Below are 27394 nucleotides of genomic sequence, written 5' to 3'. Positions count from 1 at the left end.
TGTGTGAAAATGAGCCAGTCTTCAACAATGACCTGAAAAGACTTTAGTTCTTGCTAATCATTCAGCCTGCTCGCCTCACTTTTTCAAAAACTGAAGTGTAAACCGACACGGATCAGTAAATGTAAGAGTGGACTGTCAGAACACAGATGTTGTGTGGAAGTCTCCAGGGACACAAGTACATGGTCATAAGAGGTGTTTAAAGACTCCAGGAGCCAGTTTTAATGAAAGTTGGTCACAGATGGTGTTATTTTATATAAATTAGTTATTTTGCGTTTATTTCTGAATATGTTCAGTCATTTGAAATTCATAGGTGCTCACAAGCCAGACAAGAACTGTATACGTACAACATAAAATATACAACGTAATGTGAAGATAAAGAGCTGAATTCATGAAACTTAAGGGTTGAAAATAAAGTAAAAATTAATGCTAACAGTGCTTGATAAAGTTATTTTCAAAGGAATTCGTTTTTCTTTTAAAGAAATGTGTTAAAAAATACTCAAGTAAAAAAAACCTGCTTATTGTATTATATACAGGAAAAGGAAAGTATACCCTCTTTCTAAGGTTGTATTAAAAATTATAAAACCTAAGCTGAAGACCAACATGACATATTACACTGTGTCAAAATTATTTCATAGAAATGAAGCCATTCTGTTGTAGATTTGCTGCTGTGTTTGGGATCATTGTCGCGTTGCAGTTTAAACCTAAGTTAAACCAAACTTTAGCCATCAGCCCGACCCATAAGGGCCTTACGTTTGACCCCAGAGTCAATGAGTTCATGTCAACTCAGTGACTGCAAAGAGCCTGGGTCCTGTGGCTGCAAAACAAGCACAAATCATCACCTCTCTAACTACCATGCTTTACAGTTGGTGTGAAGTCTTTGTGGCAAATATGTTGCTGTGCATTATTGTTAAAGAACTCCACTTTGGTCTCCACCGTCTAACCAACTTAGAAGTCTTGAAGTTTGTTCACATGAAACCAAAGCCACACTGTCATTTTGTTTTTAGAGATTAAAATTGTTTGGAAATGTCCTTTAACCCTTCCCAGATGGTTGGACAGTAAATTTGCTTCTCTAAGATCATTACTGATATCGTTCCTTCTTGATTTTGTGTTAACACACACCTGAATGCTTCCGACCAGCAGTTTGCCAAAACTTCAGCTTTCATAGAAGTGCTCTATACTGACGATCAGTCAATCCAGAGGGTGAGTAGCAGCCGTGTGTTGCCAGGTTCTGTTCTTAATGGGGTAAGCCTTGGTAAATATGCCCAACCTTACTGTGGAGTGGTGGTATTTATTTAAAAAAAAAGACAAATCAATTGCACATCTAAAACAACATAAATTAATGAAGAAACGTTACAGATATAACAATGATTTAAAAAAAAACAATAATAATAATAACAGTCAAGTTGTGCTTTGGTAGTGTAGTCTGTAACTCTCGTCTTATTTGAATTTCAGTACACCACAAACAAAATTTGGGATCAGGGGAAATCATTAAATTGCAACTCTTTGAGATTTCTGCCTTTTTGTTAATGTAAAACCTCCATTTACTTTCATTTTGAGGTCCCTGAAGATCGATTAACACCATTTAAAGTTTCTTGTCTGCCTGATGACTGCAGGGTAAAGCAAAAAAAGACAGAAGACAGGAAGGAAATAAAAGACAGACAAAAGAAAAAGAATACTTCAGACAAAAGTAATGAAACTAAACCTGAGTGCCTGAATTCCATGGAAATTTGCTCATCTCTTATGTAAGTTCTGGTCAGATTACAGCCTGACAATAGCTGAAACATTAAACAAATGTATTAATCAGTCCTTTTTTTTTTTAAATTTATAAGTATTATGTTTTAGTCCTTTTTCATAGATAACTTAGGCACACACGTGTTTTCCGGCTCAGTCAATCTCTGCTGTGTTTGCTTCTCTGAATTATTAAAAAGACAGAAAACAAAAAGCAAAAGGAAAAGAAAGGAGAGAGCGTGGGGTCCTTCCTTCTGTTTCCACCCAGACTCTCCTGTTTCTATTTTTCTTTCTCTTCCTTTTCTTCAGCTGACCTGGCAAATGGGCCGATAGAGTTACTCTATTCTCTCATTTTCTTCTGTCGTTTTTTATTTATTCCTTCCTGCTAGTCTCTGTGTTCTTCTCCTTCTTTTATTTCATTCAGAGTGATTTTTTTCTTCTTTGTTTTGTTTCGTGAGTGCGTGGAAAGCCTTCTTTTCATTGTCCGACCTTGTTTTCTTTGTAAGGGACACTCACACCGGCCTGGGAAACTGTGGCGGACAATAGCGCAGAGGAACGAAATGAAAAAGAAAATAAAGCGAGAGGAAAAATGGACTCACGAGGAAAGAAAGGGATATTTAGGGCGAGAGGAAAAGGGGAGAAAAAGAAGAGATATTTTGCTGTTTTGATGGGTGAAAGTCGATCGCTCGGGCTTGTCCAGATCATGGTGACAGTCACGTTTTTTAAAATTTATTTATTTGTATTTCCTCTCATTAAAAATTAGAAAAACACAGATTGGAATGATGGAAAAATGAGAAGGACCAATTTATGGTAAATGGTAAATGGCCTGTATTTATATAGCGCTTTTTTCCCTAAGGACCCCAAAGCGCTTTACATATCCAGTCATCCACCCATTCACACACACATGTGATGGCAAGCTACATTGTAGTCACAGCCACCCTGGGGCGCACTGACAGAGGCGAGGCTGCCGGACACTGGCGCCACCGGGCCCTCTGACCACCAGCAGTAGGCAACGGGTGAAGTGCCCAAGGACACAACGACCAAGACTGTCCAAGCCGGGGCTCGAACCGGCAACCTTCTGATTACAAGGCGAACTCCCAACTCTTGAGCCACGATCGCCCCAATTTATGTGTGAATGGAAACTATATCTTCTTTTTTTTTCAATGGAAGAACGAGGAAGAGGAAGTTTAGGAAACAATGGCAGACATGGGAGGAGAGGAAGTGCAATAGAAAGGACAGAAGAAACAAGAACTTGAAATAACGTGTTCGTGAGGAGTTGCGCAATTCATATATTTGTATTAATCGCAGGTTTATTCATAAATACAACGCAACTTTTTATATTTTTTAAGCCTACTGTCGACACCAGCAGGCAGAAGGATAAGAAAATAATTACAGAAGCGTTTTGCACATGAGGACAAACGCATTAAAACAGAGAGTGCTGGATGGTAGGATGAACCTGTTTACGACCCTGAGCCACATTCTTTATAAGCTCGGGGTCTTGATATCTCCGTGCTTCCCATTCCTGTCCACTCAAAGACATTACATGTAATATAGCAAGTAAACATAAAATATAGAAAATATAAAAATTGTGATTCTCCTTATTTTTACTCATAAGGTTAATTTTTAGATGTTGCCTTCAACTTCGAAATCAAAAATCCTCCCTTGGGCAAGATATCAAAATGGCAGATAATTATTGGTGCGAGTTGTTTGAAAGACCATCAACCAGCAAGCAGAACCTAACAGTGAGTACCTCAGAGGGACAAAGTTAGAGACGCAAGGCTTGGATGGTTTGAAAAGGAGGGATAGTTGATATATTGGACAAAGGATGTTGAAGAGGAAGAGCTCAAACGAGTTACATGGATGTAGCGAAGGAGGACATGCAGAGGAGGATGCTAGAAGTGGGGTGATATGGAGGAAGGTGATCCACTGTGGTGACCTCTGAAGGGAGAAACCAAAGGAAGTGGAAGACAGTTCTTGGCGTTAAAAGCATGTCACACGTGTACAACAATTAAAGAACAAATGCTATAAGTGTACACAAATGGTGTAAACTGTCCATGGTTCAAGAGACCACCCCTCTGATTGCTCACCTGAATCTTCTTTTTCTGCCGCCTTCTTGAGGAGAGAGGACAGTTGACATGCTGCTGCAGAGTTAAACCTTTGCATCGTCGGCCCGCAGTTATTTCTGTATCATTAACCAACATGAAACCTGACATTTAAATCATAGCGCAACACTTTTTGTGCCATTCTGTGAGTCACATCAGCACATTTAAAGTCTTCTTTTTTAAATGTCATTTCACATCACGCCATTTGTTTGTCCACACCGATGTTTTGTGTGACGGTGTGATTTGGTGTGTAGATGCAGATGTTCCACAGTGTCACACTGGAAATAAAACACTGTAGGTGGAGGTGAGAAAGAAGATGGAGTTAATAAAACCTATGAGGAGGAAAAAACTGCAAATACTTCATAGCAACATGATGATTTCATATAGAGCAACTTTGTGGCAGCAGCTTTGGTTATAAAGTGCTTGTAACATGACATATGTCTCCATGGCAGCTTCTAACCATTGAACAGTGAGAACATGTGAGATGCTGGGCCAAGCATGTCAGCAAAATTACTCACGTGTCAGGTTTTTGTGTCGAGTTAGAAAAGCAAACAAGTGTTTTTTCTGTATAGAAACGTGGATAAATACTAAATAACAAATCAATAAATATGTTGAATCCTGGATATGGATTTGTAAGCAATGAAATTTGAAGTAAGGGGGTAGGAACAGGAAAACTGTAAACTTCATCCTACTCCTTTTCGAGCACACACATTCTGTAGACATCGATATATACATGATGATTTTTAAGTTTTGTTTTTTTCTCTTGTTATTTCAATTATATTTGCATGTTCGAAATAAATCGTATCTATCTAATATAAATGAATGAAATCAAAATGAATTTTTGAACAAGAGCAGTGTTATTTCAGTGAGGATTACTCAAATTAAAAGGGCCATAAACTCAAGAGTGAGAGATGAACACATGGGTAATTACTATTAAACCACATTGAGATGATATTTTCTTGGTATTCACAAAGGAAGGTAACGCCATATCTCATTATTTTTCAAATCTGCCTCTAATTGCTTTATTAATGGAGAAAGAGCTACATTACTCGAACTCCTGCTGATTATTATAGAGCTGCTGTGATAGGAGACAAAATCTCTAATTAGATTATGTTTGCAAACGTTCACTGTAGTGAAGGAAGCAGTTAATGTATAAACAGTACATTTGCATAATGACTGAAACTACTTGCACTGACGGTGAAAGTTTAACCTTTTAAAGCACAACTTTTCCTTTGAAGGTGACTAGTGCCTGCAGACCAGCACAGTGTCTGGGCCTGTGTGACTGATGCCTAAATAAGCTGTAGGAGAAGAGAAGTTTTGTAGCAAACTTAATTTGACACCGTAGTTAGTGGCATATAAACCTAAAACAGGTTCGATCCATCCTGTCTTCTGCTTACACTTATTAGGGTTGTGGGTGGGCTGGAGCCTATCCCAGTTACCATAGGTTGATGTTTTAAAAAGTGAATAGGTGGAGCGATGACTTTGACCAAAACATATTTCTTCCTGTTCATGCTGGTTGTCCTTTTGTAGTTTAGCATCAGAGGAAATGATAGGGGTCATGCAGTCCTTATTGTGTGTGTCAACTATATCTGAAGCTAATGAGGGTTTAGGAATCTGAATTCATCTATCCAAGTGGATATCCTCTGGAGTGGAGTGGATAGAGGGCAAGTAACAAAAACAGCAAATTCTTTTTCCTAAAAAGACCATAAGGTCAGAAGATAAAGTCTCACAACCCTCTTATTAGCTTTAAATAACTTGCTTTGGGTTTAGTCCCCACTCCCTCACACTAAAAGCCTGTTAAGACTGGATTTTATTTTACCCTAATGTTATGAACAAGAGGAATGATTACTGACCCCAAAATAAAGGAAACAAGAGCCACAACTTTGCAGCAGCTAAATTGAAATCCAGGTGTCAGAGCTGCAAGCTGTAGCCTCAGAGCAAAGGTGTAAGTTTCTAAGAAAGTTGGAGAGAAAAAGGAGGAAGAGACACACAGAAGACTCACACGGAAATGCAAAAAAGGCCCAAAAAAGTGAAAGACAGAGAAACATGGAGGAGAGGCAAAGAGAAAAAAAGAGGCTGGGAGGTAGAGGACAAGGCCAAGGAAAAAATGAGAAGAGAGAGAGAGAACATCTGCCCATCTGTTTATACTTCTTTTCTTCCCCGGTGTAAATGGCAGAGGGGATGAGGCCCAGCTGTCATCCACACACACACACTCTCACACAGACACACACTCACAGAGCGCAGGGAATTCAGTAGGCAATAATAGAGAGAGACGGTTGCTAATTCAAACTAATGGAGGGAGATGAAGATGGATGAGAGAGGGAACAGGGGAGCAGAGAGAGAGCTGTGCAGAGCGAGAGAGGCAGCACTATACAGAGAGAGAGAGGGAATGAAGGTGTGAAGTGAGAAAGTGATTAAATTCATTTTGGATCCAAACAACGGAAAAAAGTTGTGGTGATCATCATTTTATCACAATAATAATGCTTCAGTCAGTCATTTACACGCGTGTGATTGTTTACAAGCTAAATGTATTTCATTTATCATTTTTAATTATAAGAAACAGGATTTTGGACACTTTCTTTATTCCCTTTTAATTTTACAGACAACCAAATGTTTCCTGCTGTTTGAAGAAGCTTTGAAAATGTACCAGGATTTTTAGATCAATTCTATCGATCGATATATCCATCAGTAGTGGTCTGAGTTGCTCCACAGAGACCTCGGCCTTTCTGAGAAAACATGTAAAATTAAATTTGGCTTTTTTTTTTTTAACCTGATTTATGTGCACTTCGCTCTTTTCATATTTCCACTGTGAGAGTGTCTTTTACATTTTGACATCATCTAGTCACGCTAATCTCTCTCCTTTGCTCTGGGTTTTTGCCATGTGCTTAACTCCTGTGCTCCCCGCATACAGAGCAGAGCTACATTATGCTTCAGTCACTTGCTTTAAAACAGAAATTCAGAAACAAATAGTGACGTGGTTGCTGCAGGATGGTAGTTTAATTGCAAAATTATACAGGTGCTCTGCATTATTCCTTTTATATAGGAATACAATCAGGATGCAACCAGTCAGCGTCAAGATGAGTCGAGTCCTGTGCTGTAAAGAAACGTGTCAGAGACGAGCTGCAGTCAGACTCGCTCAAGTTGATTGCAACTTGTTGCCAATCTGTCTAAGAGTGATTACAAGTAGAGTTGGACCACCAGTCACTTCTGATCTAAAGTGGTGGACGAGTTGGTCACTGCAACTACTTGCAATCAGTCAACAAAAGCAAAACAAATCACTGGGCAACCAAACATTTTTCCTGGTTCCTGTCATATTATACTATAGTGAGCCATTAAGTGCAGGGTACCACTAGCTGGTTGAGCTGATGATCTATATATTGAAAGAGTACTTGCTGCACAGGCTTTAGATAAAACAACCATACTACCTATTTAATTCATGGCCTTGGTAAACATTTCCTTGAGAGTTCAGGGTCTCAGTAGCTAATTTTAAGTCTAACTAAACAGGAAGTGATGTTCAGTTTGTACATTATTGTCCACCTTAGGGTAAAAAAGGATGATAAAGCAGGGCATGCTTTACAATAGGCAGGTTATTGAGATCTACAGACTACTTGCTGGTTTCACAACAGTAAGATGGCAACAACAAAAATGCTCAACTCAAGATTTGTAATGCCTTGCTAGCCAGTGGGTGGCTTGATAGTAACTACATCTTTTATTTACAGTCTATGCTGAACACAGTTTTGTAACAGGTGTCGTTATGAAATGTCAGCTTTTCTGTTTAAAGGTTTAAAGGCTGTGGTTACAATTTTGGAGGGCTCTAAAATAGTGGTACCCTGTCCGACGCTGTTGTAAGACTGTAACAGAAATTAACTTTTAGCCACAGTACTTTATAGGGTCCTTCTTTCCCCAGAAATGTACCCAGAGATGGATGAACCGATGAACTGTTGTTTAAAAATGAGGGAAAAAAGACACACAAACATGTATTTGTTTGTTATTTTTGGACCATTTGGAATAAAAATATCTCCATCTCTACCCAGGAGGAAGTGAGTGTTCCTGGGATAAGGAGCGTCTGACCAGCCCCCCTGCTGGTGCCCACAGCGGAGGGCCGGGAGGAGGAGGTGGTGGTGGAGGAGCACCACCAGTGGGAGGAGGAGGAGGAGTAGCTGGTACTGGTGGTGCAGCGGGAGGTGCCGGGAGGGGGCCCGCCTTAGGAGCTGTCAATCAGCAACAGCAACTCCAGCAGCAACAGCTACTGGCAAACAGTGAGTGCACACATCCACGCCACGAGAGACAAACCACAAGGAAAAAAAGGACAACACACACACACACACACACACACACACACACACACACACACACACTGAAGGTGTGTGAGTTTGTGTGTTTAAAGGGTGGCAATATTTGTTAATGTACGCCATTTAATCTGTTCCCATCTCCTGTATTAACACTCTGCCGGGATTAATCAGCACACACTCTACTAAATGACTCAATTCATCAACACCTCACGCACACACACACACACACACACACACACACATAAACAGAGACACACTCATACTCCTTTTCTAACTGCAGAAGTAATATATTTACACACAAACAAACACACACACACACACACAAAAAGAACAGCGGCGGCAACAAACACTCACATTGATTATTCTATCACTTCAATCGTCACGACAACAGCAATCAGTGTTATTGTTTCATCGGAATGAAAGCAGCCGCTGCACATTTGTGTGTGTGTGTGTGTGTGTGTGGCGTCTGCTCAAGTGTGTACATCTAGCTGGGAGCTCGTCTTGGAAAATAAGTGGCCTATCCGAGGGTCAGGGGGGGGGGTCACTGAAGTTGGAGGTCAGAGGTCAAGGTTGGACTTCTAAGAGGTTTTGGAGGGGGGGTTTTAAAGGATGAATCGAAGCTAATGGATAGTCCTAACAAACACGGTGAAATGTGTGGTTGGTGATGTGCATCTGTGCATGAGGTAAAGAGAGGAAGACGAGGGGGAGGGAAAGAGGGCAGACTGAGAGGTGGATAAGAGGAGGATAAAAAGGAGAGCTGGGCAAATAAACGTAAAAGTGTTGCTAGAGATAAAGCACAAAACCTGGAGACAGGACATGCACCAGTACAGGATGTATTCAAAGAGCGCAGGCAGAGAATAAAACAGAAAAAAACCTACAAAACTGACCTTCTCTTTTTCCCTTCTTTCACCTCATCACCCTTCAAACCTCTGACCTCCGTGTTTTATTGGTCTTCCTGTCTTTCTTTCTCTCTGTCCTCCTCTGCTTGGTTAACTTTTGTTAGCGAGACATTCGACACTGAAATGACACCTCTCCTTCTCCCTCTCTCCTCAAGGTTAAGTTCAACCTGAGTTCACAGACACAATCTCAGACTGTGTTACTGTCTCGTTTTCACCATCAAGCTTCAAGTAACCAAATGTAAAAAAAAAGAGAGAGAGAAAAAGATCTCGTATGTAATATATTACTTGGGTTCAAAAGAAAACATATTCGCATTTTCTTCATTTCATGTCATATTTCTGCTGTTACACTAGTGGATGCTCCTCTTAAGTTAAGCTGCTTTAAAGCAATGGTTTGCAAGCTTTTTCTGGGAGGCCGCACTTGTGTTGTGCCTCACCACCTTTATAATTTTTTTAATTTTCTCATTTGTTTTTATTCTTATTTTATTTTCACTTTATGTTTTTAATCCTGTTTGATTTCAGTTCTTTGCCAGGGTGGATTTCCTTGTTTTAGTTTGCTTTTTATTGCTTTTTATTGCTTTTTATTTATTGAAAAATGTTTAGTTTTGCTTTAGTTTTTATTAGTCTCACTGTTACTTTTAGTCTTTTTTTTAATTATTATTGCATGACGGACAAATGTCAGATGAACACTCAAATTAAAAAAAAGACTACCCTCAATAAACGTGAATATGCACCTGAAATATATAAAACCAAAGGCTTATTTATGTGTTTTAGTTATTAACCATTCAGGAAAATGTGTAAAAAGGCAAATAAATGTGTTTTTACAGATTTTTGTGTGTATTTTTTAACAACTTTTTCAAAGCAGTGATTCAGTTTTTTTAGACTACTAACTTCTCATTAAACACTCATCAGTGCCTCATCAGACAAGTTGTAATTAAATTTTTACCAGTTTTATTTTCATATTTATTTTAGTTATGTTTTCCAAGTTCACAAAATCATTTCAGTTAGGTTTTTTTTAAGTCTGTTTTTTGCCTTTGTTAAAAGTTTTTTTCACATATAGTTTTAAGTTTTGTGTTTAGCTTTGGTTAACTATAATAACAACTCTTACCAATCACTATTTGCAAAAAAAATTCTCAGTTTCATTTAACTGAAATCAACGTCAGCACAATAGCATCAGCAAGAACTTTTCTCTGAAAATTTAAATAAATGATATGGACTCATCTTGGTTTCACTTCCTGTCTTTCACCTAGTTATTATCCACGTCCCACCAGTGGGGTCCACCTCACAGTTTGAGACCCCCTGCCTTAATGTCAGGTTGCCTCAGAGTGAGGAGAGTTTATCCTCTTTTTGTCTCTCAGGGTTGGATCTGCCTTTTATGATGATGCCCCACCCTCTGCTGCCCATGGGGCTGCCGCCTGCGTCTGTTGCCATGGCGATGTCACAGATGAACCACCTAAGCACCATTGCAAACATGGCCGCTGCAGCCCAGCAGATACACACTCACGTACACCGTGCACCTGTCATCAAGGTAACACGACACGCAACTGCAGAGGATCCGACTGGGATCCATGAGGAACTCCTGTGTGAAAAATCTTTTACATCTTTACATAAATCTTTTATTCGAGAGTTTGTTTGCCATTACAGTGCTCTTTAGTCTTATGTGGCTACTGCAGCCCACCAGATGATTACCATATACCCTACTTTTCTAAATATTTAGGCTGCGCAATAACACAGTAGACCCAAATATAAAGATTAAAGCCTTTTATAGAAGCAGATTGAGTCCTTAAATTGTTAAGAAAAGCTCATTTGGTTTAAATTGCAGTGCAGTCAGTATCAGCTTTAATTGACCAAGTATGTGTACACATGCAGGAGTTATTTTTCTTTTGCTCTAAATGTACTTCACATTACACAGACAATAACAACACGTACATCATGTTTATACACATACATGCAGTGGTGCAGACTGTGAAGATGTTGGAATAGATGTTAAAGTTTCTAAAGATGTGTAATGATGTATTGTTTCATAATAATAAATACATATTTTAAGTGAAAATAAATACATGCAATAAATAAATACATTTTTCAAGCAAAATATCCGGAGGGAATTTGGATTTGGGAAGCTTGGCTGTGTTGTTGTCAGTTTGATATCTTTAAGTTTTGGATTTTTATTTTATTTAATCAAATTTCTGACAAAATATGAATTAGTTGTATTTCTACAACAAATACACATTCATTTAATCATCTCACGTAAACGTCTGTGCAGCGGACCATCCAAAGCCAGTCTTACTCAACTTTGTAATTATCAATGAAAAATTTAATAAAGTTTATCTTTATGACATGTTGAGAATGATTAGAGAGAGAGAGCTTTAACCACTGGCAGCCAGTTATAAGCCAGTGTAACATGTTTGAATCTCTCCACTTACTTTCATTCATTGCCTCTCCTCCTGCAGGAGAGAGTGTGCGACAGCCCCTCGCTCTCCCCGTCTGTTGACGAAACCAATACTCCTCTGCAGTCGCAGCCCAGCAGCTCAGCCTCCAGCTCGCCTGAAAGACTGGGTACACACACACACACACACACTCATCACACACACAGCAAAGAGGCAGATTAAATTCAAAAATCTGAGAAACCATGCAAAGTACTCACATTTCCGCCTCTTGAATCAGAGGATTTGCTGCTTTCTTTGTCACATCAATGTAAACTGTGTACTTTGAGCTTTTTTTATAAGTGATTTGCTAACTGGTTATCATGAAAGTAAGTTTTTAAACATAAAAATAAATCTTTAATGGTTTTAAGCGTCTTAAATATGTCTAGTTTGGTTATGCTGTCTTTCATTCTTGAACACAGGCAAAACACAAGTTTTTAGTAATTGTCTTACATTTTTTTAAACAAAGCAGCATGTACAGTAAAGATCTTACACACTAGACAACACACAAGTAGGAAGATGTACATGTATGCAAAAACATGCATCCACACTGTGATGCCCACACATAACCAGAGCATGCTTTCGTTCAACAGGACTGGTGTCAGCTGATGCAGATGTTGCGCTGACCAACTCTACTCCACCCATCAAGAAAATAACAAAGGACAAAGGTTGGACCACACACTCGCACACACACTTAAATATAAGTGAGGATATTCCATTACTCGCCTTAATCTAAGCCCTCTCCCGGTTACTTCTGACATCTGATAAATTTCCTCACTTAGGAGGGCTTTCCTCATCTACTGTATTTACACGCACACATGCAGAGACAAACACACACTGAGAAACAGAAGAGTCAGGATGTTCTGCCCCTCCTATTGATCACCTGTCTCCAAACCATCAATCAGATGAGCAAGGGAGGGAGAGATGGATAAAAGATGGATAGATGGATGTGGGGTGGGGGTGAGCGAGGAAAGCTAAGTGAAGGAAGCGTGGCTAAAAGGGGTCAGGAGGTCACGCACTAAAAGCAAGCAGGGCCTCTCCTTCCTCCTTCACACTCTTTCTTCTCCACCCCCCGTCCGCTGTATTTTCCATTCTTATAACACATTATTCTTGTAATTCCTCTTTCTCCATCCTCACCCCCTCCCCCCACCTCCACCTTTCACGCTCCTGAAGCTCCACTGCAGACATCAGCAGGAGTGCTACTTCCTTTAAAATCAATAAGGGCTAAAGAAAAATAGATAACTCGGTCTCGAAGATTGTCTTCTTAATCCGATATCTGCGGTGGAGTCAGGCCACGTGACCCCCCCGCGCCAGCCCTCCTTCATAAATGTGATGGTGTGTTGCCTTTTATAGTAGGCTCTGTGAACCAATCAGAACTGAGGCTTTTTAGACTGTGTTGATGTTAGCTAGTGAAAGCATCAGAATTACTTTAAGAGCTTTAAGGTTCACAAACACAATTTGTTTCACATAATTCAGTTGTGGCTTTTTATCTATCAGAGGAACTATCTAACACATAAACACTCTGCCATGTATGGATGAATATGAAAGTTTTCCCAGATGGAGGTTCCTAATACAGTTAGAAAAGTGTTGATTACAGGTGGCAGATTTCTCATAATCTTTCAAATGATTCATTTAAAAAACGCTTTTTACCACTCGGCCATTAAAGGTTGATGTTGTCGACACCTGCCTTTTTGAATACGATAATTGACCGGTTCTTATATAGAGCTTCTCTACCTGAGTTCTCAAAGCACTTTGTCCAACTTGCGTCATTCACCCATATAAGCACTTTTTTTCCTGTGCTTAAGTGTTTTCTATCTAACATTCACACTCCGGAGACCAACTTGACTTAATATTTTCTCCAAGGATGTTTAGACTGAATGAGCCCGGGATTGACGCGCCAGCCTTCCAATTGTTAGATGACCTGCTCTACCCCCTAAGCCAGGGGTGGGCAATTCCAGGCCCCGAGGGCCGGTGTCCCTGCAGGTTTTAAATGTGTCCTCGAACCAACACAGCTGATTTAAATGGCTAAATTAGCTCCTCAACATGTCTTGAAGTTCTCCAGAGGCCTGGTAACAAACTAATCATGTGATTCAGGTGTGTTGACCCAAGGTGAGATTGCCCACCCCTGACTTATACCATAGATGAATCCACTAAAAATCACAGATTTCACTAGCTGGGCCCATGTCCTCGTTTTAGGATTGACAACGTTTTAGTAGGTAAAGGTGAATGCTTGGACATGAATTGGCCTCGAAGGGGACTGGCGACGGCTCCTGGGCCTGGCAGATCCCCATGTACTAAATAGAAGTAAAGAAGTTAAAGAATTGAGTACAAGGAGGGAGGGAGGGTGGGGCACGTAAGCGAGAATGAACAGTTGCAGAACTGGTGAAACCTATATAGATGGCAACCGGAAGGAGCGTGTTTAGAGGCGTGGTCCCGCTCCTGAAATTCAGATACATAATCTCCAAAAGTTTGAATCTTGGGTCAGAGATCAAATTTTTTGAAAATCTTGAACATGAAAATCTTCAAGAACATGATCATTCGAAAGATGTCATGTAGGATTTTCAAACTGAAGTTTTATCAAACTATTAATGAAACGGAAATTAAATGTAATTTGTTCAACTTCCGCTGCATTTTGTGTCCGTTTGCAGCGTTTTTCTATTTGCTGGTGTTTTCTTAAGTTACAGTCCGTTTGACCTCTCAGGACCACCGTAAGAAAAACCTAACTTTGTGAACATGATAACTCCAGAACAAGGCGACGTAGGATTTCCAAATTGTTACCATAGGTGCTTGTAGTAGAAACTAAAAGGGAAGCACTGACGGCCACCTTTCATTTTTGGAAAATAATGGGTGGGAATAAACCAGGTGCATTAAGTTCTAGCTACAGTGTCGCTACCAGAGATGATCTCGGCGACTCAAGACAGTGATTGTGATTCCAGAAGAGTGATTCCAGAAGAGTCTACTCTTTTACGGAGGCCGCATCAAGCTGCTTGCTATGAAGTTTGTCTGTGAAGAAATTTTTTTGAATGATGGAGCAGCCACACTCCTGCGTGTGAAAGGATGAACCCTAACCTGAGCGTCATTCTGCAGAACGCTTTACAGAACCGGGTCATTTACACATATTTACTCGACTCTGAAACTCCCAAAGGCTGCTTTTGATGTCGGTAAATGAACGGGGTCGTCTCCTTTCCTGTCTGGAGATTTTCAGATGTGGGTGAGAGAGGGGTGATGCACTGCAGAGGACGCTGGAAAGCACAAAAAGTCCATCAAGCAGACTGTTTTTTGTTTGTTTTTTTAACAGCTTGTTGTGCTGTCGCATTTTGACATTCTAAAAAAGGACATGTTACAAATCAAGTTGTTGAGTTTGATTGGATCTACTAATTGGAAGGATGGTGGTTTGGTTCTGGTTCCTCCAACCTGCATGTCAAAAAGTCTATGGGCAAGATCCCGTGAACGTTAGATTCAAAGTTCTTGGTATGGAAAAAATGTGGCTGAATGAGCCTTTTGTAAGAAGCTGCTTTACATTTAAGTACATTTACCATTTAATTGATGTTTAGAATTATTCTATATACGTTCTTTATACATTAGTTATAAATAATAAACAGACCTACATTTTTCCATGTATATAATGCATTCTTTGCCTTCCAGGTAAATTTAAGATTGTTAAATGCCACAAAAATCAAATATTGTACAAATGATTCACTCTAGAACAAAATACATATGTTAGGATAATTTAACTCCTAAGTCTTAAGGAGTTTATGTGCTAAAAGGATTTCATGTTTTATTTTCAGATAGACAGGAAAGTAACCTACAATATTTACTGTGTCTGTAGTGTAGTTGGTATTGTTGGAGAGTGATTCAACAAAAATTATGTATTGAGTAAAAAAACTTTTAAAAGCCACAAAAAGACACAGGAAGTGCTGCCGCTCCTCTCTGGGGTGTTAACAGACCACAATGTTCCCTGTGGCCTCGCTCCATCTGGACGGTGTAGTGCAGTAATTACTGTAGCAGAGCAACATAATAAACCAAACTTGTTATCAAAAATGACCTGACAGCGCTTCAAATCCTTGGTTGTATTTTTATTGTGTCTTTTCTTTAAATGGAAACTTGGAAGTTGACATGAAATTTCATTCATAGTGTTTTTTATTCTTTCTTTAGTAGTATGAGCTGTAGTATGGATGGTATGAACTTCAAATTGTAGCCAGCCAACAATGAATCTCTTTCACCATCTATTGATATTTCAAAATAAAAGCTCAAATATGTCTAACACTGATGAACATTTCCTCCAGCTCCTGTTTTTGTTCCTTTACTATCTCCTTGTTTGTGCTCCTTATTTAATCTACCTTTTTTCTTAAATCATTCTCTGCTCTTCCACCTCTTCACCGTCTCTACCCTTTATTTATTCATTATTTATTTTTTGGCCAAACATATTTTAGTGAAAGAAATCAGGGTAAATATATGAAAAGCCTGGCCGTTTTCAGTGTTTGATAATGAAAGGGGTGGCAGGGGTCTGAGTGAAGAGCAGAGGAATGAAAAAAATGGAGGTGATGAATCAGTGAAGATGGAAACATAATAAGGAGATAAAGCAGAAAAAGAAGCATTTTGAGGCTCAAAGCAGCTATAAATGAGAAATAACAAATATTGTAGTTAGTGTAAAAGGGCTTGCTCATAGTGGCAAACTTGCAGAGAATTATGAGTCGATCATTCAGAAGTGACAAAAATGTTTGTAGGGACCAAAAACAGAGCTAAAGGTGTGTTAGTACTGGACCTGCAACTGGAAGATGGTCAGTTTCTACCTTAAAGCTTGTTTCCACCACTCCAAGTAGCCAAAAACCACAAACTAGAAGCTTAACATAGAAGGATGAACAGAAATAAGGAAATTAATTGCAGAGAAATAAGGAAAGGAGCAGGGAAGACAAAAAGGGTTGAAACGATAGAAAGGATAACCTGACATGGATTTAAGGAAATGGGGAAAAGAGTAACGGAGGGAAAAAAGAAGCATGAAAAGATGAAGATGAAGAAAAGAGATGAGCTGAGGTGGAGAAATAAATGATGAAGGAAGATCTGGGAATGATGGGAAAGGTAGTCGAGGGATGTGTGGATGAAGTGGCAGATAGGGGATGGAGATTTTGTGTGTGTGTGTGTGTGTGTGTTAGAGTGCATCTTAATCAGCGTTAATTTCACAGCAGAGTTAACCCAGTTGTCAGTGTGTTAGGCATTAAGGGCTGAGCAGACACTGTGACGCACTCACAATGAACACACACGCATACACACACAAATCAAGGATGTCTTTAATCCTTGCCAATTAGTACCCCACATGATTGTCTGAATACTAACGACCTCAGAGTGTGTGTGTGTGTGTGTGTGTGTGTGTGTGTGTGTGTGTGTGTGTGTGTGTGTGTGTGTGTGTGTGCGTGCGTGTGGGTTTGGTGTAATTGATTTCTGTGACGCTGCTTCGTTGCCTTTTATACCTTAGTAAACATTTCATAAACTTCACTCCGACTTCGTGACAAGTACTGTCGAAGGAACCTTTCTTCTTTTTTTGAATTTGTGGAGCAGGGTCCTTATAAATTAAGACAGCGTCTTAAATGAACCAGGCAGATAAACCATTTCATCAGGTCCCAAATATTTAAAGTTGCCTGCTCTGTTCACTGTTTCTCACAGAGGAGTCTCCGCTCGGACAAACCCTGCCGCCCGGGTTTCCTGCTCCGTTCCTGTTCGCTGACGGCCTGTCGTCAGTGGAGACCCTCCTCACCAACATACAGGTGTGATGCTGTTCTCACTGTCACTGTCGCTTTAACAGCCGCTGGGAAAAGGCAGCAGATGGACTCCAGGAGTACGAGGGACTTATTGCACTTTTTTAATGCTACTGCAAAGAACACTACAGCAATATTACATTAGGTCATATAATTCTTATGGTTGCATATGTTTGGAATGAGAAGCAAGACAGAATACGTGTGTGTGAATGAGAGGGAAGCAGGTGGAAAGGAGACGAGGTAGTGAGGGTGGATGAGTTTGAATACCTGGGGTCAACAAAGACAGGTGACGAACAGAGTGGGTGACGAGGAGTGATCTGAGAGAGAAAGATGAAGAGGATGTAGATGGTGGTGCTGTTAAAAAGACAAGGTGGACACGATTAGAAATGAGGTACAGCTCAGGTTGAGTGGTTTGAAGACAAAGTTTGGACATGTGCAGAGACAGTGGGTTAATGAGTTAAACAGTCACTTGAACATGATGTAACAGAGCTGATGCTTTTGTAATGAGCATGTGTATTAGCTAACTAAAGTAAGGAAACAAACACATATGGTCACAGTCTGTAATCGTGACATTTCTCTCCTCATCTCTCTGTTTCACTAAAGAAGTCCTTGAAAAAATTAAAAATCGGTAAAAATAATATAATTTGGCAGATGCACTTTAACTTATACAAAAGAAAAATTCATATATACAAATTGGGATTTAATTTCTTTTCTTTTTTTTCTAAGTACTCCTAATTTAAACACTGACGACACGGCAGGTCTCTGTCTCATCTGCACGTCCTGAACAGTGTTAGAGGTTATAAACTCCAATCTGTGCACTCAGGGCCTGCTGAAGGTGGCTGTGGAGAACGCCCGGGCGCAGGACAAGCAGATCCAGGCGGAGAAGAGGGAGCTGAAGATGGAGCTCTACAGGGAACGGGAGATGAGAGAGAGTCTGGAACGACAGCTCACCTCTGAACTACAGAGCAGAGGTTAGAGGAGGAGGAGGAGGGGGGGCATTTGACAAGTTCTTTGAAGATGAGCCTCAAAAGCAATGTTAGAATATAAAGGGGCCGTTAGAAAGAATGGAAATTTGCCAGTGAGTTACATGGTAGATACAAGACGAGCTATCTTCTTCCTCCAGCCTCCATCCAGAAGCGGCTGAAGAAGGAGAAGAAGGCCAAGAGGAAGCTGCAGGAGGCGCTGGAGTTCGAGTCGAAGAGGAGGGAGAGAGTGGAGGACGCTCTGAAACACTCGTCCTCGTCCTCCCCTTCTCCTGAGCCGCTGCACGCTGCCAACAACAACAACAACAAAAAGAACGGTTTGTTTTCTCGCCGCCTCCTACTTCTTCTTCTTTCGTCTTTTTAAATTCGTCCCTTTGTCGCTTTAGCTCAAACTGCCTGCGTTTAAAACTGCTTAAATGTTTGCCTGTTAGATGAATGATTTCCCCCCTTCAGCCTCTTGTTTACCCTAACAAGCAGCTTTAAAAGCAGAGTTACAGGCTGCTGCTGTTTTTCTGTCGTCCTTCCATAAAATTCGGAATAATCACCAGCAGCAGTAAACGTGCAGTTAATCTGTCTGCGTGGCACCGCTGCAGAAAAACAACGCCAGCACAGTTTGCAGCACTACGTCTCGTAGAAGCAGCTCCACGTTTGCTTCAGGTTAGTGCTCCTGTGCAGGCCGATGGCAGTGACTATGCCTGTTTATCATTAATAAGGAGAAAAGAAGCATAGCAACGCCCACCGATGTAATTCTCACGAAGAAAAAAGAAAAAAAAACTGTCTGGGGCTGGACCCTCTGTGGATCCGGTTTGTCTTTCACCTGCACGCAGTTATAAGGTGCTGTTTGTTTTTTATTGGCCGACCCACTGAGACTCTGTCTTGTCTTTGTGTTACAAACCAGACGCTGCTGTAGCCGAGGACAAACCTGAAGTTAATGGGAACCAGCAAGACAACGGTGCTGTACAAGGTATCCACACGCACACACAAGCGCGTGCTCATTCAGACACAGTCACGCCGATACACACACGCGCAAACAACATGACGCAAAGTGCCATACGTTAACAGATACACACATGGCAGGCACATGTGTGTGTTGGGGCCCATTTGAGATCAGTGGAGATGTTAAGCAGGCGCAGTGGCCTCCCTTTGATGTGCACCTCAACAGACACGCATGTGACGACGACTGTAAATATTTCACAGAGCTTACGTTTAAGTGTGTGACAGCTGCGTGTCACGGGGCTTTAAGCTCTCCGTGCTGGAATTCCAGCGTGTCTTAGATTTGACAGTAAATAATATTCATGGGAACTAATCCTGCTTTTTTTTTTAGCTGTCCTGTAGAAACACATTTTTCTATAAAAAGACTAAAAGAACATGTCATTGAGATACCAACAACAAGAAGAACAGAGTGACTGAGCTACTTGGCAAAAGCGACTTTGTATCAAGGCTACTTGTTTGGTTTTTGGGCCAGTTTGAAAGTTCTTATTGGCCCGTTATTCTGCATAAACACTGTTGGGAAACCAACTGAGCAACAAACACTGAAAATTATACTTGCCAGCCACTTCTACTAGCAGGCTGGAGCTCCTTGTACCTTCAGAACTGCCTTCATTCTTCATGGCGCACATTTGACAAGGTTCTGGAAACATTCCTCAGAGATTTTGGTCCATTGACATGACAGCATCAGCCATGATGTGAATCTCCCACTCCATTTAAAAACTTCTTCACCTTAACTTTATTTTAAAGTTCTAAAGCCTACCCTGACCTTAATGGCTGAGAACTTGCAGGCTTTCAGCAGGTCATCTTGACTATGTCTGCATACCTGGTATGCGATTGGCTGATTAGAGTTCTGCATTAGCAAGCAACTGACCAGGTGTATCCAGAGCCATTAAATGGAAGAGTTACGTCATCCGTTCATTCCAGCGGAGTTTTGTTTTTGCTTTTTTACAGCAATGGCAGATCCTGGAGCCTATCAGTAGTTCTGAAAGTTATCAAAATATGCTAGGTGCGCGATAAAGATTTAATAGCACAGAGGTTTCATATGCAGTGTTTCAACTGCCTTCTATGCACCCGTACATGACCCACGTGACAACCCTGAATTCTGAACCCCAGCTGACACAACTCTGACTTACTTAAGGGCTCTGGGTGTACCTGACAAAGTAGCTGGTGAGTTTTTGTCTGGACCAGTTTAAGGTTTTTAAGAAATGTATAAAGTTTTAGAAAAAGATAAACAATATTTTTGGATTATTTTAAAATCAAACTAAAGGTTGAACAATTAAGAAAATAGGGACATGCTTATTAAAAAGCCTGTCATAGCAGAAGGTAGCTTCTGGCTGGGCCTGGTTGCTCCACATGGCTCTTCCTGTCATTGGGGACTTCTTTCTCCCCACCATCACAAAGAGCTTACTCGGGGAGGTTGGGTAAATACAGAAAGTAAGAGGAAACAGAGCAACAACATTAGAAACATCCTTGACGATCTTTTGGAAATTGTTTCAATTTTCAAAGACAAAGGATATTATTTAACAAAGATTTTGCAAAGTGAAGCAAAGAGGAAGATCAATCTTTAAGTCAAAATTTGCATTTATTTGAGTTTACATTTCTTCAAAAGTAGTGAGCTGTTCAGTGGAAGACATTTTAATAGAGTGCAGACTTTCTTAAAAGCGTAGTCATTTAGAAAATTCTTTGTTATTACTCACAGCAAACACATTTTAAAAGGATTGTAGTAAAGTTAATCAGCATATTTTGAGAGTTGCAGAGACTAAACATATGCCAAGTTATTTTTAGATGCCAGCAGCACTTGGTTAAAGAAAAGATCCAAGTCTAGCTTAAAGACAAATTCCAGAGTGAGTTTATTTATATTTCACTAAAACCACAGTCGTGTCTAACTCAAGCAAAACTGATTTCGTGACCTGCGTTTAACCTCCAGCCTGGGCTCAAATGAGAGAGTCGCAAGCTCTGCGCTCCTCCTGACAACTTCAGTTCAAGCTGCCTGAAAGTGAGACGACAGTTTAGTCAAATAGAAGGTTAAAGTGGGATTTGGCAGTTTAGGAAAAAGTCACATGCCTGTTTTCTGACCAGTGCTACTGCTGTCGCTCTGGGGGTTACTACACTTTGTTGATTTAGCCAGCTCCGTTCTGTGTTGTATGGTGGGAAAGCTTGTTTGCACCACTGTAAGAAAAAAATTACCCATCCACAAGTCAAAATTTCAGGTTATTATCTCAAGGTTTTAACTTCCTCATTCTAAATTTTGAGATAATAACCTAAATTTTCAGCTTATCTATGCAAACAAGAAACAAGCTTCCATAACTGTCATACTGTCACTGGACTGTCGTAGTTTCATGGCTGCTTTCCGGCTTAAAATGAATAAGCAAATGCCATCATGATCTAACCTAACCAATCCATTACCTCAAATTTTACTACAAGTACTTATTAAAAATTATTAATACTCTCAACGAACCTTTAAATAACAAAAAATTGTTCATTTAAAAGATATTTTTCAATGTAAAAGAGCCAAAATGGAACTTTAACAACACATTATATAGCCTGTCTGATTAATGTAACTCATAAATAAATGGCAATACTCGTGTGGGATTTAAATTTCTTCCACTTTGTTATTTTAAGTTGATGAGCAGACTTTATCCTTAAAAGCACCATGACATCCTCTGCTGCCCTGTCCTTCTGGCAGCTCTCTCCATCTTTAAAAGTAAAGTTTACATCCAGTAATGTTGTAAACTCTCTGTAAATACAGCTACAGTGCCGCTGTGTAGCAGAACAGATGGACACGCATTTGTTTGGTGATGTTTGTTGAGTAGATTAGATTTTTTTCCCATTGAATTAAGGCCTCTGCACATCAGGCGCATAACAATTAGGCAAGCTAAAAATGTTTTAGACTCACCTGTTAATCACACGAACCACGTGATGTCACCGGACAAATTCAGAATAAACAGATATGGCCAATCAGACCACTGCATTAGGCAACAGTTGTGCTCGTAGCTCAAAACATGCAACAGTACTGATTATACCGCTCAAATTGCTCTCTGTCTCCTGAAATGTGGTCCCAACTCTGAGCTCAAAGTGCTCCACTGACATCCTGAAATATGTACGAAAGCTTCAACTGCTGGATCAAGCCATCACATTCTCCCTGCTGCTGCCTTCTCCTGAGAACTGGATGAACCCAGAATCTCAGTTTCTTAATTTTCTTGTCTAGAACCATCAGGACCATCTCATTAATGTTTGATGTCGATTTCATTTTTTTATTTGTGTGCATTTCTGATGATGAATTTTTAACAAAAACTGACACTTCGGATCCGAAAAGTTCAGAATTTAATGTTATGGTTTTTTTCACAATGCGCTTGGTGTGTAACAGCCGTTGACGCTGAGGTGGTGGCGGTAAGACATGCAAGCAGCCACACCCAAAATGTAAAGAAAAATACATAGTACCACCACCTCCACAAAGTCCACCTTCTTGGACTGATGGTGCTCCTGAGTGTCGCTCACTAACGCTGCAAAGCAGAATAAGTACCACCACCATCTCCAGCTGTGGTCCAGGATGAGAGACTATAACGGCGACCTGATCAGATGACCTTAAGGAAAAACACAAGACAGGAAGGCCTGGAGCTAGGTTGTTAAGTCTAGGCTCTTTCAAAATAAGAGCATGGCTACTGTTGGGATTAAATAGGCGATAGTAAATTGGTGATATCTTTGGCACACACAGATGAAAATGGATAAAACGAGTGCCGACTGTTAAAAGGACATGTGTTGGTTGCGGGGTGGGACTGTGGGGTGACATTAGTTTCTGATTTGTTGAGCATCTCCGTGGCCTCGGGTGGAAAGAACGGCAGGCTGTAGCACATGAAAAATGAACTTGCTTTACTTTATTATTTATGAAACTGCCAAACAGACTTATTTACTTATTAATCAAAGGTGCACCTCTGCGGATGGGTCCGGCCCACTTTAACCTTCGGCCGCAGATGAACATAACCTGAAGGAAGCGGCGCTGGAGTCTGACTGTTTTCAGGTGGAGGAGGTTGAAAAGTTGAGCTGAAGTGGAGGAAAGGTCCAAGTCCTAGTTATTGGTTTGGAAGTGCATTATGCCAATGAGGGTCCTCACAAGTACAGCGCCGGTGTGTGCGTCTGTGTTAGTATGCATGTGTTGTCCTCTTTCCACCAGCTGTGCTCAGTCCTCCCTGACATTGAAAACCTTCACTTGAAACTCTGCGTGTGTATAAATGAATATCTACAGGCGCACACCGTGTGTGTGTGTGTGTGTGTGCTCTGTACCTGTAGTTGTGCATTTCTGTGTGTGTTTGATCCACACTCTTGTGAGACAGGGAACTCTAATTAGCTCTCACTCCTCTTTAGACCCCTTTTAGATCCCCTCTCTTCTGCAAGCCAAGCACTCCGACAAACACACACACACACACACACACAGACCCACCTGATTTCATTAATGTTGATTGGCCCAGTAGGACCCCTTTGCACACACACACATAGACAAATACACACTCATCCCTCCTGCCATAAAAGCATTTTGCACCTATGGTGGTTTACTTACACACAAACACACACACACCTCTCCCCTGCCTCTCTCACCTTCCACACTCTTAATTAACGAGTGAGGAAGAAAAGTGCTGAATACAAAGAAAGACATCGCATTACAATCAAAAAGAGAGAGAACGAAGGGAGGGAAAAACGATAAGCAAGGGAGGGAAAGCGAGAGAGGGTTAAAAAGAAAGGAAGTGAGATCCGTTTCATTTGGTTGTTAAAAGCTGACCAGGCTAATTGGCCATGTAAAAAAAAAAAACAAATTGAGGGAAATTAAGACAGAGAAAAGGAAGTTAGAAAGGGGGAGAGGGCGAAGAAAGTGGAGAAGATTTAGAGGTTGTGGGGTGGGAGGCTCTGAAGGAGGAAGTTAAATGATTGAGATGGGGAAAGGGGAAAACTGAAGGAATATAGAAAAGAAACATGGTCAAAAGTAGGAAGAGAAATGGGAGAGAAAGGGAGATTTGGGAAAAAGAGAGATGCAAAAAGGGAAGGATTTGATAGGGAAAAGGGGTGTGGAGTGAAAACAAACAAGAGAAGGGACAAATAAGATGGAGGATGGAGAAAAAGGAGAAAGGTTTGACTGAGATGGAGAAAGAGAAGAGGAAAATGATGTCAGAATGAATGAAAAGAAAGGATAGGGAAAGGTAAGAAGAAAAGGAAGAGGATGATGAGCTAAAGGCAGTAAAATGAAGCAGGGAGAAAAGGTTGATGGAGCGAGGGGAAGAAAGCAAAGGAAGACAGGATAAGAGTAAATGTATGGAAAAAGAAGAGGGAAAAATCAAAGGATACCAGATTTTAGGTGGAAAGAGCAGGATGAGAGGGTGTCCGTGCGTATATGGACATCGTTTTTATATGGAGTCCCAGACACGTGAAGGGGGAGCAGAGGAAGGGTTAGAGAAGAAATGAAACAGTGAGGATTAAAAAAGATGAACAAACCGGAGAGGAAAAGTGGGGTGCAGTAGAGGAAGAGGTGGGAAAGGAGGGCAGCAGGAGGAGGAGGAGGAGTGGAGAAGGTGGAAGACTAAGCAGGTTCCTTGGGACGGAGTTGAAAAATGTGACCTTGTTCCGAGACCTGGTGACATTTTCTCCACCCTGCTGATAGACTTTTAACAAGGCAGGTCAGCGTCATTTTTAACTACGACAGCAAACACACACACACACGTGCACGTGGGCTGGAGGTGTATTTTATAGTGACAGATATAGGTGAGAGGGAAGTGTGCCGAAGCAGTTACAAAAAGGCAAGACTCAGACTCACAAAGACTCAGCGACTTCATGTTTTGTTATTTATTTTATTTTAGCAGATAATAATTTGAAGAAAAGAAATCAGTAATAAAACATCAGAGAAGAAAAAGGAAAAACGAGTGCTAAAAAGCGAGTTATTCTTAGTCTGTAAATGAATGTTTGGAGCAGAAACAGCCAGTAATTCACAGCTTCCTGGTTTTCTTTTGTCTTCTTTGACACTGAACTGAATATTTGGGCGTTTCGTGAACAAAACAAGTGATTTGTTGATTTGAGCTTTGGGAAAAATGCGATGGACACATTTGGTGCTATTTTGTAAGAATGATTAAGTACTAGACAATTCATTAAGGGCTTCAAGTAACAATTACTTTTATTACAGATGTATTTTTTTTGTTTATTTGTTTTTTTCTTTCCTCGAGGAAAATATTGGAAAGCATTTTTGCCCAGCATGTTGTGTTGGCCTAAGGTTTCATTTGGTTCCACCCAACAGTCTAAAACTCAAAATACATACACACAGTGTTGCAACAACATACTGTAATATTGATGTTTTAAAATGTTTGCATATTATCAGAATATCAATAAAAGTTTGGCGGTTTGCTTTCTTCTGTGGATGCTCATCCACATGCTACAGCTGTGTTGACTGCACTTTGGAGGATTCTTTACTTGAAGAATTTCTGGCCTTCCACCAAAAGAAAAGTACCAAGACTGTGAGGAAGAGAGTCCATTTAAATTAAAGGTTAAATTTAATCCATACATATGTCTTTATGAATTATGGACCAAAAACTGCATCTATAGATTTATGCTCAGGGACACACAATGTAGGCCTTTATTTAAATATAGCAAGGTGTCGCAACTTGTCATTAAGGGTACAGGGAGGATCATCCTGTGGCATTAAATACACATTTTATACTTTATGGGGGAAAGACTTAAGCTGTGTTAATTTTATTAATAATAACTAAATGTAAATTTGATCATCAGACAATGAGCTTGAGGGTCTGTGCGGACGTCCTAACTGTTTTTTCGTGACTCCGCAAACTGAGACCTGTGCCGTGGACTTCAAAGTAGTCGTAGTGCCTGGCCGTTGGGTCTCCAACTCCATGTCCACAATGTAGTATAATTTGACCCACAAATATCCCTGGAACATGGACTGATTTTCCTGACTGTGGGCCTCTTGTGCTCTTGCTAAACACACACACAGTTCAGTCAAACAGTAATACATCACGTATTATTTTGAACTTACATTTGCTATTGTGAATGTATATACTCTTACATTATTTACATTCTTAAGTGGTCTGTAATCTAAACAAATGAACAGTGAGTAAAGTGCTACCTAAGGTCTCAGTCACGCAGGCCTAGAGACTGGTTGGCAACCCCCTGACAACCTCTGAGGATGTTGGCATTTGCTGAGTGTTGATAGATAAAATCGGTCACCAAGGGAGTGCTTATCAAAAGTCTCCTTAAGATTGCTTTGGTTGGAATCAGATTGTCGCTTCGATAGATCACGTCTGCAAAACTGGGAAAAATGGGTAATAGAATGGAGACTGTTGCATCGAATAACGCACAACTTTTAGTTTGAAGCCAAAGGCAATCACAAAGAGGTTGTGCAACACAGTTTACTTCTTTGCAACCAATTTCATATAGTGACTACCAGCAACCTCCAAGAATACACATTTTAGGGTAGTTGTCAGTTGGGTGTGTGTGTGTGTGTGACCAAAACATAAAGTAGTGTTTCAGGAATGTCCTACTGGGAGGAGGCCCCGGGGTAGACCTGTTTCTCAGCTGGTGCAGAGATGCTCGTGTGTTTCCCCACATGAGCAGGAGAAGGTGGCTGGGGTGAGTGTGGTCTGGGCTTGTTCTGGACCCAGACCCAGATAAGTGTCAGAAACTGGATGGATGTACAGTATGAATGGATGGACATCAAATTTACCAAACACTGTTATACTTTCAAAAAAGACCTTTACTTCAATGATACCGTACATAAAAAACAAATGCCTGCTTTTGCCCTTGTGGGCCACAAATGCAAGGCGAATCCGGGCTCGTTTGGGATGAATTCGGCTGCGGGGCCAATAATTTTGCACTTCCTTATGCAGAATCTTTACACATAAGTTCAATATTCAGGCAAAATCTCAAATTACGCTCTGGGTGCAGCTGCTCAAACGTGAGGCTCTGCTGCTTTGTCTGTTCTATGTCTTTTGGACCGCAAGATGCACAAAAAAAGACATTAATACAGATTTCCTGGAACTGTGGGAGCCTGGAATTGACATTTTCAAAATTTCCACCAAACAAAGAATAAATAACAGGTCAAAAATAAAACAGATTAGTTCCAGTGGACAGTGGAAAAATGAGCGCAGCCATACAGGGAGTGCAGAATTATTAGGCAAATGAGTATTTTGTCCACATCATCCTCTTCATGCATGTTGTCTTACTCCAAGCTGTATAGGCT

The 27394-nt window shown here is 40.5% G+C and overlaps 1 protein-coding gene across 1 annotated transcript in view; it reads left to right on the top strand.

The window, feature by feature from the left end:
* The window catches only part of dachb (dachshund b), a 113242-nt gene that overhangs the window by 79905 nt on the left and 5943 nt on the right, over positions 1–27394 (top strand). The window contains exons 4-11 of the mRNA XM_005748848.1: positions 7865–8089; positions 10377–10546; positions 11469–11574; positions 12035–12109; positions 17103–17203; positions 18018–18165; positions 18318–18494; positions 19076–19141. Coding sequence (XP_005748905.1) covers positions 7865–8089; positions 10377–10546; positions 11469–11574; positions 12035–12109; positions 17103–17203; positions 18018–18165; positions 18318–18494; positions 19076–19141 — 1068 coding nt within the window. The remainder of the gene's footprint in view (positions 1–7864; positions 8090–10376; positions 10547–11468; positions 11575–12034; positions 12110–17102; positions 17204–18017; positions 18166–18317; positions 18495–19075; positions 19142–27394) is intronic.

The sequence above is a fragment of the Pundamilia nyererei genome, unplaced genomic scaffold, assembly GCF_000239375.1.
Source record: "Pundamilia nyererei isolate P.nyererei 1_Seehausen unplaced genomic scaffold, PunNye1.0 scaffold00231, whole genome shotgun sequence".
In the NCBI taxonomy this organism is placed as follows: Eukaryota; Metazoa; Chordata; class Actinopteri; order Cichliformes; family Cichlidae; genus Pundamilia; species Pundamilia nyererei.
This window is presented reverse-complemented; position numbering and strand designations above follow the sequence as displayed.